Raw genomic sequence first — 16160 nt, 5'->3', positions numbered from 1 at the left:
AATGCTGTTTGTATCCTGTACCTTGCAGTAGTTGCATACTCTTCAGAGTACCAGAGGACAAGATCATCTGCGTAGAGTGCTGATTGTACACCATTTGGTACCTCTGGAACTAGGTCATTCATATAGAGTATGAAGAGAGTTGGTGGCAATACTCCTTCCTGTAGTACACCCTGTTTTAGAAGTTTCACAAAAAGGCCATCTTTCCAAACTTACTCAAATGCTCTCTGAAGATCTACAAAGACAGCTAGCGTTACTTTCTTTGATTGAAATGCATCCTCGACTACTTGAAAGAGATGTGTTCTCTGATCTTCTGTGCTGTTGTACTGTCTAAAAGCAGCTTGTTCATGACCAAGAATGTACTCCGATTCCAAGTATGTCTGTAGGTGCTTGTTGATTATACGCTCCATTAATTTGCAGCAACTGCTTGTTAGGCTAATAGGGCTTGAGGCTTTCGACTAGTTCTTTCCCCTCTTCAGTATTGGCATCATTATGGCTTCTTTCCAACATTGAGGGACTTGACCTTGTCTCCAGCTCAGGTTGAGAATCTCTAGCAAGGTTGTTGATGCTAAGGTGCCATGGTGTTGAAGCATTTCATTGGTTATGTTATCTGGACCTGGTGCCTTTTTCATTTTCCTTTTTCTGATGGCTGCCTTCATCTCAAACATGGTGAAATTTCTCTGCATAAGTTCATGTGTTGGCATCTTTGATCTTTCTCTCAATTCAGTTCTTACCAATTTTTTTCCGTGATGTTGGTATATAAGTGTTGCTTTCTTTCTCATAGCCTTTAGCAAATTCATTTGCTGCTTTCCCTATGGTTGTTTCTCCTTCAACTTCTAGTGTGATTTTTTCACCTTTGCTTCCCTCATCATTCAATCTTTTGTCAAGTTCCAAAGCTTTTTTGTATCTGTTTCCATATCCATAGATGATGTTTTCTCTCTCTACCCTTTCCTTTGACATTCAATCTTTGTTCTTAGATGTTTGGCCTTAAAGGCCCATACTAAATTGCTGAATATTTCATTTTTCATTTTTTTATCATTAATTATATTTTGACTTTATGCTACAATCATCATAGCTGTCAGATTTTTGCTAGCTTTATACACTGCATAACCCCAACAGCTTTTTGGGCAAACTTTGGGAAAAAAATCTGTGTTGAACATAAAATTTTGACTGAAAAGAAAACATGAAAAAATGGTTATGTAGACATTGAAGGTGGTAATAGGACTAGTGTTCCGTGGCTTGTGTCCTCCCCTTTCCTGGTTTGTACCTTGTCATTCATAGAATACATGTGATCAAGCAGACTATTGGTGTTAACTGAAGCCTAAAAGACTTCTGCTATATCAGATACATATTTGTTAATAATACAACATCTTTCAATGTTTGATGCTTTCAAATCTTTATTATAATATAATTTGCAAGTTAACTAAGTGGAAACTATTGTTACTAAAAATCTGAGTCATTGTTTGGTGAAAATGATCTGCATGTCTGTCTGGGTGATATATTTTTTTTTAACAAATACAGCATACTTCTATTGAGAATATTGAAATGTGGTGCTTTTGGCTTCTTAGGAATTGTTCAAGTTCCTAACCCTGCTTAATCTACCAATGGCAACTTTAGAACAGATTTACCTCTTTTGGTTTTATCACAGAACTTTTTCTTTGTAGTTCACAGTAAAACATATGTCAGTGGTATGAATGTTGCAGTAGGAAAAGACAATGAGTTGAATATGTACAGTAAGTACCTATACAAGACAAGTGTCAAAGTATGATGTTCCCCTAAAAAATTAGTTATTAATACAAAATATTGCCATTACATTGACTTAACTTTGTGTATTTGGGGCTAACTGGAAACAGACCATATTTTCATATTTTTGTATGCAGGCCGTTAACCACAGGTAACAATGTTGATCCTGAAATATTTTGAACATTCTGAAAAGGACAAAAAAGAAAAGTAACCATTAACTTACAGAACACCACATCCGTCTGCCAAAGTTACCTGATATACAATTATAATTTGATTTCAGAAGTAATATGCTTTCTGGTTGAATGAAAAATATTGTCTTTCTTCTCAAATACCAAATTTTGTGAAGTCGTCATCCTACTCCTTTAATTTTGATACTAAATTTAAATAATAAGGAATGACTTATATTTTTTTCTGTCTGTTTGAAATAACCATATGAAATAAAATCTCATGGTCCTAGCTCATGGTGCATACTTGAAAAAAAAAACTGCTTTATGGACAGAACAAAATATTAGTCATTCCTTAAAAGCAAATCTACCAATAATGAGTTTTTGACACTTTGTATATACAACGAACTTTATTTCAAGAGGGTAACACAGTCTACAACTAATATTCCCTGAAGCCCATACACAAAACAAAATTGTAGTGGTATATTACAATACCACAAAATGAGTATATGCATAAATGCATGCAGACAAAGTTATCATTTAACATTATAGTACATGTAAATACAACTGAATTATTCTTTAGCCTGTTGTTCCATCTGGAAGATTTTTAATCTGTGCCTAAATAGGCTGATTCCTTTTGCACTTCTTGTTTCAATTTAAGCTTGCTAGGGTATTCCAAAGAGGTGGGCCAGAGTTAACAAAAGTACCTGTTCAGTGTCTGATCAATATGGACTCTAAATAATTTTTCACATATGAGTTTTTCAGTACTTTAGATTTTATTAGTAACTCTGTGGTAATATTTTGTGATAAAATCTTTTGTTTAGTCCAAATAAACATACATTTCGACTACAATTTGTAATTCATTCAAGTCTTCCCAAACTTACAATCTTCAAGATATTTTCTCTTCCATTGATGTGATAAAAAACATAGGGTTACTGACCTACACAATGTATCTATAGAGTTATGACATCTTTATCACTTTGTTTTTCATCTACAAAATATATGGTTTGGTCTATATATTTTTTATGCTTAATTAAAGCAAACAACAAAAACAAATAAAAAACATGTAGTTCTGAATGGGGCATGGCAAAGGTAACACATTAACTCATTATGAATTAAATAAAATGCTTGGTGTCTTGGAATTATATAGGGACTTAAATGGGACCACAGACAAGCATTTTCATTATGTCTAGACAATAACTTGACATTAAGTGAACAGATCTCTTTAAAGTTGTACCACAAGGTGCCATACCACTAAAGAAAAGCTGGGATTGCTTTGGGGGTTGTGACTTGAACTTTTTAGGAATATGGGCCAAATAGGGGCCAGAAGCAAGTCTTTTCATGATGTCTGGACAATAACTTTAAGTGAATTGATCTGTTTGCAATTGTACCTTTGATGCCCTCCACCAAGGAAAGGCTTGATTTTGGGGATAGTGACTTGAACTATTTGGGCTTAAAGGGGCCAAAAAGGGGTCACTTCAATTCTGGTCCAATTCTTATCCTCTGTAAAATATTTTATCATAATCAAAATTCAGAGCTATATAAGCTTGATTGGTGTGTCCATACTTGCCTCAACTGTTCAAGGGTTGACCTTTGTGGTTGTATCAAAGTGCACCCAAAAAAGATTGATTGATATTGATTGACATTACTAACCACTGAAGGATGGTTCCTTATTAATTTGGAGTTTGAATTCCTCTAGAAGGGAAATATTTTCATAGACGTGGAAAAGTGACAAGACCTATACTGCTACCACTCTCTCCAAAGAAGAGATTGTGGAAAACCATAAATCTGTGCTATCCTCTTTTGGTCTCTCTACCAGGGACGATGATTGTGATTTACCGTCTATGTACTGGATTCCTAAACTTCACAAGAATCCATACAAACAATGTTTCATAGCTGGATCTGCAAAATGTACCACCAAACCTCTTTCAAAACTTTTAACTTCTATACTCACAACTGTCAAAGAGGGTCTGCAGTCCTACCACAACACTTGTTACTCCTGTAGTGGTATTAATTCAATGTGGATCCTGAAAAATTTGAAAGATCTTTTGGAGACAATCAGTTCAAGACTATTATCTGAATATAATAGCATTAAAACCTATGATTTTTAAACACTGTATACTTCTATTCCCCATACTCAGTTAAAATCCCGACTTAAAAACATACATCGTTGTTTTTCCAAAAAAGATGGTACACCTAGATACAAATATATAGTTCTTGGCAGAGATTCCTCATACTTTGTAAGAAATAATTCCAAATATACAGAGGAAGATGTTTACAAAATGCTGGAATTTTTAATCGACAACATATTTGTCCAGTGTGGGGACATGTTTTTCAACAAACGGTCGGCATTCCAATGGGAACAAATTGTGCTCCTTTACTTGCTGACCTATTCCTTTACTCTTATGAGGCTGACTTTATAGCTGATCTAATCAGAAAGAAAGAATATCGTTTGGCTAGATTCTTCAATCTCAGTTTCCACTATATAGATTATGTATTATATTCAAACAATCCTAATTTCCGGGGATTTGATACATCGCATCTCTCCAAAAGAACTCGAGATAAAGGATACTACAGACACTGTGAAGTCAGCCTCATATCTTGACCTACACTTAGAAATCGATGGTGAAGGAAAACTATTGACCAAACTATACGACAAACGTGATGACTTTTCATTCAGAATTGTCAACTTTCCTTTCATCTGTGGCAACATCCCTTCGGCTTCTGCATATGGAGTGTTCATATCACAACTCATACGTTATGCCAGAGCTTGCTGAAACTACGCAGACTTTTTGTATTGCGCTAGAACTCTAACCAATAGGCTTCTGGAACAGGGTTATGTTGCTACAAGATTGAAGTCATCACTACAGAAGTTTTATGGTCGTCATCATGAACTCGTGGATCGTTATGGTGCATCCATCAGCACCATGAAAACTTATTTATTCAACGGGTCATAGTTTTCCTTTCCTCATTTGTCTACCCCGGACTTGACTTTTTATGAGTGGGTGTTTCTAGAAAAGCAGAGGACGCTTACCCTCCCGGTGCACCTGGTTCATGCTCCCAGTTTTTAGTGGAGTCCGAATTGCTCATTTACTTTTGTTACTTTGTATGTATGATTTTAGTTACTTTATGTTCTTTGTTGTGTATGTCTGTTTTCCATATCTGGTCTTTGTCCCTGGATTACATTCTTTTGATTACCGCTATAACCTTGGTTCCCTTGATTACTCTTTAAAAATATCCTGATCAGGGATTCAAGATTTATCTCATTTATGTCTACAAGGATTAATTGACCAATCTGTTAGAACCATTTATTTGAAATACTAATTTTTTTTTTTAAAAAGAATCAGTAATTTTTCTTCAATACATTTTAGGAGACAAGAAGGATAAAATAAGCGTGACAGATGAAAGTAGGTGTTAGACTTATACAACTTTTTTTGAAACATTCAAAGAGAATTTAAAGAAAGATGAGTCTCATATTTTAGCTGATAACACATAACTAATGTGGCGAATAAGGGTAACCAAAAAATTACCAAACACTAATCTGATTAATAATCAAGTCCAGATCAACATAAAAATAGGATAAATACAAAAAACTGGAATTGAGTTTTCTATACCTGTTAACTGTATTTAAAGTAACCAGCAATTTATCCAACATATATTTAGACCAGTAATGTCACAGATGTATTCGTAAATTGTCGGAAAGGTAACATTATGTTATCAAACCTTAAATGACAACTTACTATGCATTTCCTTTCTTTAATGCAAATTAATGTGAAAAGGGATCTATGCAGTAAGTCCTGTTTTATTTCATGTGGGATTCAAAAGCAATTTAAATTACGTTCAGATAATTTTTATAATCAGCCATCAGCCAATAATTTTCCAGCTTTCATGACTGTGGAATCTCTATCTAAAAGTGGAAAAGTCTTAAGATTTTGAATTAGTCATGTGAGTAGAAAGGAGAGTGTTATTAGAACCTTAACGGGGCCACTGAATGGAACAATTAGTAGGTCTTACATTAATTACATAGATTGAGACAATAGATCCCTTTTTCATTCTTTTAGATTGTATATTAATTTGAATGAAAGAGAGGAAATTAATATTTATTCATATCCCACTCATCAAGTAGGTTGCATTGTATATTGAAATCACACCTTTTCTGTCCATCGCTCTGTCCATCCATCCTTCTGAATTTTGTTGCAACTATTTTTTTGTTCCAAATAGATTGATTGACTTCAAATTTAGTCTGGTTTTACATAGATTGGACATAAGTTGTAAGCAATTTTATGTGTTGTCCAATATCAATGCTTGTTTTGTGGTACATGTATATTTCATTGCCGTATATAGAATTTAAGAGAAATATTTTGTCACATTGATCTCAACCCCGCCCCCCCCCCCCCCAAAATTGATGTACTTATTACAAATTAGGCGTGTGGCTCCATAGATATGGGTCATAATTTGTATTGGTAAGTGATTTTATGTGCTGTTCAAAAATATCATCATAATGGCTGTCATTAAATCCTACATGTAGTTTCTATATGGAACATTTAGGAGGTCAAATGTTTACTTCAAGTTAATGGATTGTTGAGTCCATTCTGCTCAAGTCAAACAGAAGAATTATTAGTAAACTCCATGTTAAATATATTGCCATTGAAAGACAAAATTTAACAAGGTGAGGGATTCAGGCTCCTGGGAGCCTCTTGTTTGGAGTTTCAACACTTATGTCATATATTTAGACTAAATTATACCTTTTTCGTATGTGTATTATAAGTGTTTATTTAAATCCTATGTCATTTTCCCCATATCGCATACCTTATTTTAAAACAGAATCGCACCAAAGGCTTTAAAATTATGCTTTTTGGCCAAGCACACAGTATTTAAGGGGAAAGATTGGTCACTGGTTGGCTCAAAGCAAAAATAATGTGTCTGAGTGGGGTGGAATACTTACATGCAGGCTTTTTATATGACGGTAAAAATTTGCGGTTGTATATTAGTACGGTGCTGTTGGTCATTGCCTGTGTTGTCTTCATGCTTATCATAGTCGTCGTTGTTATGTAATTTTGATGTGATTTTATTAACCACTAAAGGAGGGTTTCTATTTAATTTGGAGTTTGAATCTCTCAAGAGGTAAGAATTATTTTTTCACTTCAGTCAAGAAGTCTGAAAATCAATTAAAAGAAACACAATTGAATCAATTTCCTGATCTGAGGTCTTAACTCCTGACAAAAATTTCAAAATATTCGAGATTTATCTCATTTATATCTATAAAGGATTCAATTGCTTGGGCAGATGACATTACCTATCTATTAGAACCACTGTTTTGAAATGTTAATATTTAGTATTTTTTTTAAGTATCAGAAATTCTTTTTCAATACATTTTAGATAACAAAGAGGATGAAATAAGCCTGATAGATGAAGGTAGGTGTTAGATTTATACAACTTTTTTTGAAACATTCAAAGAGAATTTAAAGAAAGACGAGTCTCTTATTTAGGCTGACTGCACAATATTAATGTGGCAAATAAGGGTAACCAAAAAATTACCAAACACTAATCCAATTTATAATTAAGTCAAGTCTAGAATAAAAATAGAGTATAATCAATAAAAAGGAATTGAGTTTTCTATATGTGTTTACTATATAAGTAACTAGCAAATTATTGACCATACTTTTGGACCGGAAATGTCAGACATATTCGTAAATTGTGGGAAAGGTAACATTATGTTATCAAACCTTTTATGACAACCTATTATGCATTTTATTTCTTTAATGCAAATTTTGGAACGGTGAATAGGGATCTATGCAGTATGTCCTGTTTCATGTGGGATCCTAATTTCTGTTCAGATCATCTTTATAATCAGCCATCAGCCAATAATTTTCCAGCTTTCATGACTGTGGAATCTCTATCTAAAAGTGGAAAAATCTTAAGATTTTGAATTAGTCATGTGAGTAGAAAGGAGAGTGTTATTAGAACCTTAACGGGGCCACTGAATGGAACAATTAGTAGGTCTTATATTAATTACATGCATTGGGACAGTAGATCCTTTTTTCATTCTTTTAGATTGTATATTAATTTGAAAGAAAAGAGGAAATTAATATTTTTTCATATCCCACTCATCAAGTAGGTTGCATTGTATATTGAAATCACACCTTTTCTGTCCATCCATCCTTCTGAATTTTGTTGCAACTATTTTTTTGTTCCAAATAGTTTGATTGACTTATTGACTTCAAATTTAGTCTGGTTTTACATAGATTGGACATAAGTTGTGAGCAGTTTTATGTGTTGTCCAATATCAATGCTTGTTTTGTGGTACATGTATATTTCATTGCCGTATATAGAATTTAAGAGAAATATTTTGTCACATAAATCTCAACCCCCCCCACAAAATTGATGTACTTATTACAAATTAGGCGTGTGGCTCCATATATATGGGTCATAATTTGTATTGGTAAGTGATTTTATGTGCTGTTCAAAAATATCATCATTATGGCTGTCATTAAATCCTACATGTAGTTTCTATATGGAACATTTAGGAGGTCAAATGTTTACTTCAAGTTAATGGATTGTTGAGTCCATTCTGCTCAAGTCAAACAGAAGAATTAATTTTTGTTAGTTATTTTTTTTTTTTTCGAACATGGCATACAAAAGTTACATATTGATCTTGGCAATTTTTTCAGTAGACATTCCATAGTAATCAGTGTATGTTTTCTTCAGTACAACCTAAAGTGAAGATGGAAATAGAGAACCCTGATCGATGCACAGTTGGTCAAGGTGTAACTATTGTATGTAGGATTAAAAACACACCAGATTCTGATTATCGTATTCATTGGGAGAAAAAAGGAACAGATTGGGAATCGATTGATATAAGTAACTCTACTATAAAAAAATATGCAGGATCATCTAAAGAGAACCCGTCATTAATCATTAAAAATCTAGACATTTCTGATGACGGAGAGTATAAGTGTGTGTTTCAGTGTCCTGATTCTGATCTTTTTAAAGTCGAAAGTGCTATAGTATACCTCCATGTGAACAAAGGTAAGGTATATTATTATATTAAGTAGAGATAGCATACCCTTTGGAAAAGTGGGTGGTATATTTAAATCACCTTGTCAGACGGTCCCAGACTGAACAAAAATCATTGGACATCTTGGTCCTAACTAACAAAGGATTGTTATGTTTAATTCTTTTTCCTCCTTGGCAATGCTTGGCAGTTATATTTAAAGTTAGCCATTCATGTGTGTCATAGTCATATCCAGTATTGGTATTCAGACAGACCTTAAAACTGGTTGCTGGCTTTCAGCGTTAAAACTGGGTTATCGGTACCAGCAAAACAGCATGTATAGGGATTATTGGTAGTCAGTTTTGCAAATTTTGTCCATCATCTGTCTGTATAAATTTGATGCAGTTTGGTGAATTCTCAATGGATTCATATTTTTAGTTTGTTGCTTTATACAAAGAGAAGCTATAAACATGTTAACTTTGCCTAAGCATGAGGTACAGTAAATACATTGTATATTTGGTTGAAAAGAAATCTTAACTATGCTATGTACGCAGTTAGATAGTTGAATTAAAAGAAGTATCCAATATGGTTTTGACTTTCCACACAACTGTAAATTTCATGGAAGCCTAAAATGTACAAAAAAAACCCCCCCAAAATCTGGCAAAAAGGCCAATTTTCTAAGGTGTGAGACCCTGAGATGTTCTAACTGATTAGGACTTATCACAGCAGTTTTTAGAAATCATGAACAGATTGATGGATTGTTAGGGTTTAATGTCTGAGTAGCAATATTTCAGCTATATTCAGACAATAAATCATAAACAGTAGTTGTTGGTTAAATTGTTGGAGGCTTTATCAAGCTTACTCATTCATTTAACCTTTAAACCCAATTTCCATTGAAGAAAAAATTATCATATCAAATTTCCTAGTTTCTAGTCATATTGGGTCTAAATATTGGCTTTAATGAACCAAGTCCTTTTAATTAAAGGTGGCCATTGCTCCCACTTTTTAGAGTTCCAGCACTTATATCATGCCTGTATATTTAAACTAAAATATTCCTTTTTTTTGTATATACATTATAAGTGTTTGTTTCAATCCTATATCGTCTACCCTATATCACATACCCTATATCACACCCGTAGATCTACAAAAAAATGTATATCATACATCATATATCACACCCCTTCATGGACTATACTTGAAGTATAATTAAAATATATGACATAATGAACGTGACATGTCAAAATCTGTATTACATGTGGTATCAACCCTCAACCTGTGGCCCTTGGGAGTCTTGGGTTAATACCACATGTACACATATGCAAAAATTTGCATTAAAAATGTGAGATGGGACTTACAGGATATCTTAAAGGACCACATAGGGCATATCAATTTTTGCCAACTCTGTTAGTATTGCATATCTTAGGGTAACATTTATTTGAAAAGTTATAATTTTCTCTTTTTCAGAAGCAAAGAGTATTGTGCATCAGACAAAAAGTAAGTACAAATGACTGTGAATTGACCTTGCTATTGATCAAATAATAATGTAATCAAAGCAACTTTTTTCTTTTTTTTTAAAATTTTATGACATAACTTAGAACTAGTCAGTATATTGAAGCGGCATATCATTAGTTTTTCAAACTTTGGGATATACCAGTAATATTCAGGTTCTTGCACACACTCATATATATGATTGGTATTTTTGTTTTCTATAAAATGATTAGGGGCAAAACTGCTATCTGGCCTTTCTATATTGTATGTTATTAACCAACTACCCAAAATGTGTTAAAATATGTCAAAAACTGACCAATTGATATGTATTCAAACCGGGCATCTATACGGGGCCAATATGAAAAAAGAGGCCAATACGGCATCATAACTTCCAGTCGTTTGACACCGCCATTTTGAGTTAGAATTGGATATCATGAACTTTGATCAACAGAACTAAAAGCTGCAGAGCCCCGAGCAGGTCCGGGTGTCAAAAGAATAGGCCTGCAGCAGCGCTAAGCTTGTCGTATAAGGCGACTAAATAGTGCTAAAAAGGTAATGCAGTATGTTCATTGTACTTCTGTATAATTGTAACTTTTACCGCCTATACCTCTACAAACAAACACCTCCGTTCAGATTTGCTGAGGCTTCTTATGCAATCTTTGAAGTTTTTATTGTCAGTTATGAAATTTCACATTTTCCCTATAAGATTGGATTGTGGACTGTAACTGTCTTGAAAACTCCTTCAGATTGAGTCAAGGTAGATTTAAATGATATATACTTAGTTTGAATGACAACAGAATTACCTAACACTAATCCGATTCATAATCAAGTCAAGACCAACATAAAAATAGAGTAAATACAATAAAGTGGAATTGAGTTTTCTATACCTATTAACTGTATGTAAAGTAACTAGCAATTTATCCAACATATATTTAGACCAGTAATGTCACAGACATATTTGTAAATTATGGGAAAGGTAACATTATGTTATCAAACCTTTTATGACAACTTATTATGCATTTCCTTTGTTTAATGCAAATTAATGTGAAAATGTGAAAAGGGATTTATGCAGTATGTCCTGTTTTATTTCTTCATCTCTGTGTAGCAGACAGGATTTTCATCTTGCTGTTGTTGAGCGCCTTCCTTTGCTAGCTTATCTGCTTTTCCATTTCTGTTGATTCTACAATGTGAAGGTATCCACTGTATGGCAGTTTTAAGGCTCTGGATGGAATAAATAGCTCTTTCAAGTTGTGGTAGTTTTTTGTTGGTCAGTGCTTGGCATATTTTCAGCATTTTCCTTGATGTAATATGCTGCATGGATGAGTGCTTCTTCTTCAGAGTTGGAGTAATATAATCCTGTTGGTATTGCCATTGACTGTTGTTCTCCATTTTGGTATTCAGTGTAGTTTGTTGTCGCATTTATGGCTGAACCGTCTGTGTAAATTCATGCCCACAATTCTCATGGATACTCTACTTCAAGCATGCTCATTGTTACTGTCTTTTTGACGATGTTTGATTGTTCATCTTTTGCACTGAGTAACGGAACTGTTGTCCGAATGGTTACATTGTCCTCCTGTGGGCTTACATTTCCTTCGTAACCCCAGTTTGTACCAGCAAGTTTTCTCATGATGTTTAGTTTTCATCTGGCTTTGGCTTCTGCTGTCATTATATGATGTTTCCATGTAAGTCTTTTAATCGAAGCTTACTGATCTGCTGAATGCTGATCTTCCATTGTGATATGGATGTCATCCATGGTCAGTTTGACAGATTGGGTTTTAGGTGAGAGTGTAAAGAGGATTGCTGTTGTTTTCTCTCTATTGAGAGCAACACACCACTCATTGGCCAATTTGACCACCATATCTAATGCTGTTTGTATCCTGTACCTTGCAGTAGTTGCATACTCTTCAGAGTACCAGAGGACAAGATCATCTGCGTAGAGTGCTGATTGTACACCATTTGGTACCTCTGGAACTAGGTCATTCATATAGAGTATGAAGAGAGTTGGTGGCAATACTCCTTCCTGTAGTACACCCTGTTTTAGAAGTTTCACAAAAAGGCCATCTTTCCAAACTTACTCAAATGCTCTCTGAAGATCTACAAAGACAGCTAGCGTTACTTTCTTTGATTGAAATGCATCCTCGACTACTTGAAAGAGATGTGTTCTCTGATCTTCTGTGCTGTTGTACTGTCTAAAAGCAGCTTGTTCATGACCAAGAATGTACTCCGATTCCAAGTATGTCTGTAGGTGCTTGTTGATTATACGCTCCATTAATTTGCAGCAACTGCTTGTTAGGCTAATAGGGCTTGAGGCTTTCGACTAGTTCTTTCCCCTCTTCAGTATTGGCATCATTATGGCTTCTTTCCAACATTGAGGGACTTGACCTTGTCTCCAGCTCAGGTTGAGAATCTCTAGCAAGGTTGTTGATGCTAAGGTGCCATGGTGTTGAAGCATTTCATTGGTTATGTTATCTGGACCTGGTGCCTTTTTCATTTTCCTTTTTCTGATGGCTGCCTTCATCTCAAACATGGTGAAATTTCTCTGCATAAGTTCATGTGTTGGCATCTTTGATCTTTCTCTCAATTCAGTTCTTACCAATTTTTTTCCGTGATGTTGGTATATAAGTGTTGCTTTCTTTCTCATAGCCTTTAGCAAATTCATTTGCTGCTTTCCCTATGGTTGTTTCTCCTTCAACTTCTAGTGTGATTTTTTCACCTTTGCTTCCCTCATCATTCAATCTTTTGTCAAGTTCCAAAGCTTTTTTGTATCTGTTTCCATATCCATAGATGATGTTTTCTCTCTCTACCCTTTCCTTTGACATTCAATCTTTGTTCTTAGATGTTTGGCCTTAAAGGCCCATACTAAATTGCTGAATATTTCATTTTTCATTTTTTTATCATTAATTATATTTTGACTTTATGCTACAATCATCATAGCTGTCAGATTTTTGCTAGCTTTATACACTGCATAACCCCAACAGCTTTTTGGGCAAACTTTGGGAAAAAAATCTGTGTTGAACATAAAATTTTGACTGAAAAGAAAACATGAAAAAATGGTTATGTAGACATTGAAGGTGGTAATAGGACTAGTGTTCCGTGGCTTGTGTCCTCCCCTTTCCTGGTTTGTACCTTGTCATTCATAGAATACATGTGATCAAGCAGACTATTGGTGTTAACTGAAGCCTAAAAGACTTCTGCTATATCAGATACATATTTGTTAATAATACAACATCTTTCAATGTTTGATGCTTTCAAATCTTTATTATAATATAATTTGCAAGTTAACTAAGTGGAAACTATTGTTACTAAAAATCTGAGTCATTGTTTGGTGAAAATGATCTGCATGTCTGTCTGGGTGATATATTTTTTTTTAACAAATACAGCATACTTCTATTGAGAATATTGAAATGTGGTGCTTTTGGCTTCTTAGGAATTGTTCAAGTTCCTAACCCTGCTTAATCTACCAATGGCAACTTTAGAACAGATTTACCTCTTTTGGTTTTATCACAGAACTTTTTCTTTGTAGTTCACAGTAAAACATATGTCAGTGGTATGAATGTTGCAGTAGGAAAAGACAATGAGTTGAATATGTACAGTAAGTACCTATACAAGACAAGTGTCAAAGTATGATGTTCCCCTAAAAAATTAGTTATTAATACAAAATATTGCCATTACATTGACTTAACTTTGTGTATTTGGGGCTAACTGGAAACAGACCATATTTTCATATTTTTGTATGCAGGCCGTTAACCACAGGTAACAATGTTGATCCTGAAATATTTTGAACATTCTGAAAAGGACAAAAAAGAAAAGTAACCATTAACTTACAGAACACCACATCCGTCTGCCAAAGTTACCTGATATACAATTATAATTTGATTTCAGAAGTAATATGCTTTCTGGTTGAATGAAAAATATTGTCTTTCTTCTCAAATACCAAATTTTGTGAAGTCGTCATCCTACTCCTTTAATTTTGATACTAAATTTAAATAATAAGGAATGACTTATATTTTTTTCTGTCTGTTTGAAATAACCATATGAAATAAAATCTCATGGTCCTAGCTCATGGTGCATACTTGAAAAAAAAAAACTGCTTTATGGACAGAACAAAATATTAGTCATTCCTTAAAAGCAAATCTACCAATAATGAGTTTTTGACACTTTGTATATACAATGAACTTTATTTCAAGAGGGTAACACAGTCTACAACTAATATTCCCTGAAGCCCATACACAAAACAAAATTGTAGTGGTATATTACAATACCACAAAATGAGTATATGCATAAATGCATGCAGACAAAGTTATCATTTAACATTATAGTACATGTAAATACAACTGAATTATTCTTTAGCCTGTTGTTCCATCTGGAAGATTTTTAATCTGTGCCTAAATAGGCTGATTCCTTTTGCACTTCTTGTTTCAATTTAAGCTTGCTAGGGTATTCCAAAGAGGTGGGCCAGAGTTAACAAAAGTACCTGTTCAGTGTCTGATCAATATGGACTCTAAATAATTTTTCACATATGAGTTTTTCAGTACTTTAGATTTTATTAGTAACTCTGTGGTAATATTTTGTGATAAAATCTTTTGTTTAGTCCAAATAAACATACATTTCGACTACAATTTGTAATTCATTCAAGTCTTCCCAAACTTACAATCTTCAAGATATTTTCTCTTCCATTGATGTGATAAAAAACATAGGGTTACTGACCTACACAATGTATCTATAGAGTTATGACATCTTTATCACTTTGTTTTTCATCTACAAAATATATGGTTTGGTCTATATATTTTTTATGCTTAATTAAAGCAAACAACAAAAACAAATAAAAAACATGTAGTTCTGAATGGGGCATGGCAAAGGTAACACATTAACTCATTATGAATTAAATAAAATGCTTGGTGTCTTGGAATTATATAGGGACTTAAATGGGACCACAGACAAGCATTTTCATTATGTCTAGACAATAACTTGACATTAAGTGAACAGATCTCTTTAAAGTTGTACCACAAGGTGCCATACCACTAAAGAAAAGCTGGGATTGCTTTGGGGGTTGTGACTTGAACTTTTTAGGAATATGGGCCAAATAGGGGCCAGAAGCAAGTCTTTTCATGATGTCTGGACAATAACTTTAAGTGAATTGATCTGTTTGCAATTGTACCTTTGATGCCCTCCACCAAGGAAAGGCTTGATTTTGGGGATAGTGACTTGAACTATTTGGGCTTAAAGGGGCCAAAAAGGGGTCACTTCAATTCTGGTCCAATTCTTATCCTCTGTAAAATATTTTATCATAATCAAAATTCAGAGCTATATAAGCTTGATTGGTGTGTCCATACTTGCCTCAACTGTTCAAGGGTTGACCTTTGTGGTTGTATCAAAGTGCACCCAAAAAAGATTGATTGATATTGATTGACATTACTAACCACTGAAGGATGGTTCCTTATTAATTTGGAGTTTGAATTCCTCTAGAAGGGAAATATTTTCATAGACGTGGAAAAGTGACAAGACCTATACTGCTACCACTCTCTCCAAAGAAGAGATTGTGGAAAACCATAAATCTGTGCTATCCTCTTTTGGTCTCTCTACCAGGGACGATGATTGTGATTTACCGTCTATGTACTGGATTCCTAAACTTCACAAGAATCCATACAAACAATGTTTCATAGCTGGATCTGCAAAATGTACCACCAAACCTCTTTCAAAACTTTTAACTTCTATACTCACAACTGTCAAAGAGGGTCTGCAGTCCTACCACAACACTTGTTACTCCTGTAGTG

General features: G+C 34.1%; 1 protein-coding gene across 14 annotated transcripts in view; it reads left to right on the top strand.

The window, feature by feature from the left end:
* LOC148626108 (uncharacterized) overlaps positions 1 to 16160 on the top strand; it is a 68511-nt gene that overhangs the window by 22948 nt on the left and 29403 nt on the right. For 8 of the 14 annotated variants that reach the window (XM_088569747.1, XM_088569754.1, XM_088569746.1 and 5 more), the window contains exons 9-14: positions 1662 to 1730; positions 5276 to 5311; positions 7284 to 7319; positions 8613 to 8933; positions 10363 to 10392; positions 13910 to 13978. In XM_088569747.1, coding sequence (XP_088425873.1) covers positions 1662 to 1730; positions 5276 to 5311; positions 7284 to 7319; positions 8613 to 8933; positions 10363 to 10392; positions 13910 to 13978 — 561 coding nt within the window. The remainder of the gene's footprint in view (positions 1 to 1661; positions 1731 to 5275; positions 5312 to 7283; positions 7320 to 8612; positions 8934 to 10362; positions 10393 to 13909; positions 13979 to 16160) is intronic. The other 6 variants (XM_088569750.1, XM_088569756.1, XM_088569755.1 and 3 more) reach the window with 3 other exon arrangements.

This window comes from Perna viridis, chromosome 2, assembly GCF_037379345.1.
Source record: "Perna viridis isolate PV_CMFRI_1.1 ecotype Kerala chromosome 2, ASM3737934v1, whole genome shotgun sequence".
NCBI classification, from domain to species: Eukaryota; Metazoa; Mollusca; class Bivalvia; order Mytilida; family Mytilidae; genus Perna; species Perna viridis.
The sequence above is the reverse complement of the archived record's forward strand: the minus strand, read 5'-3'. Positions and strand labels throughout refer to the sequence as shown.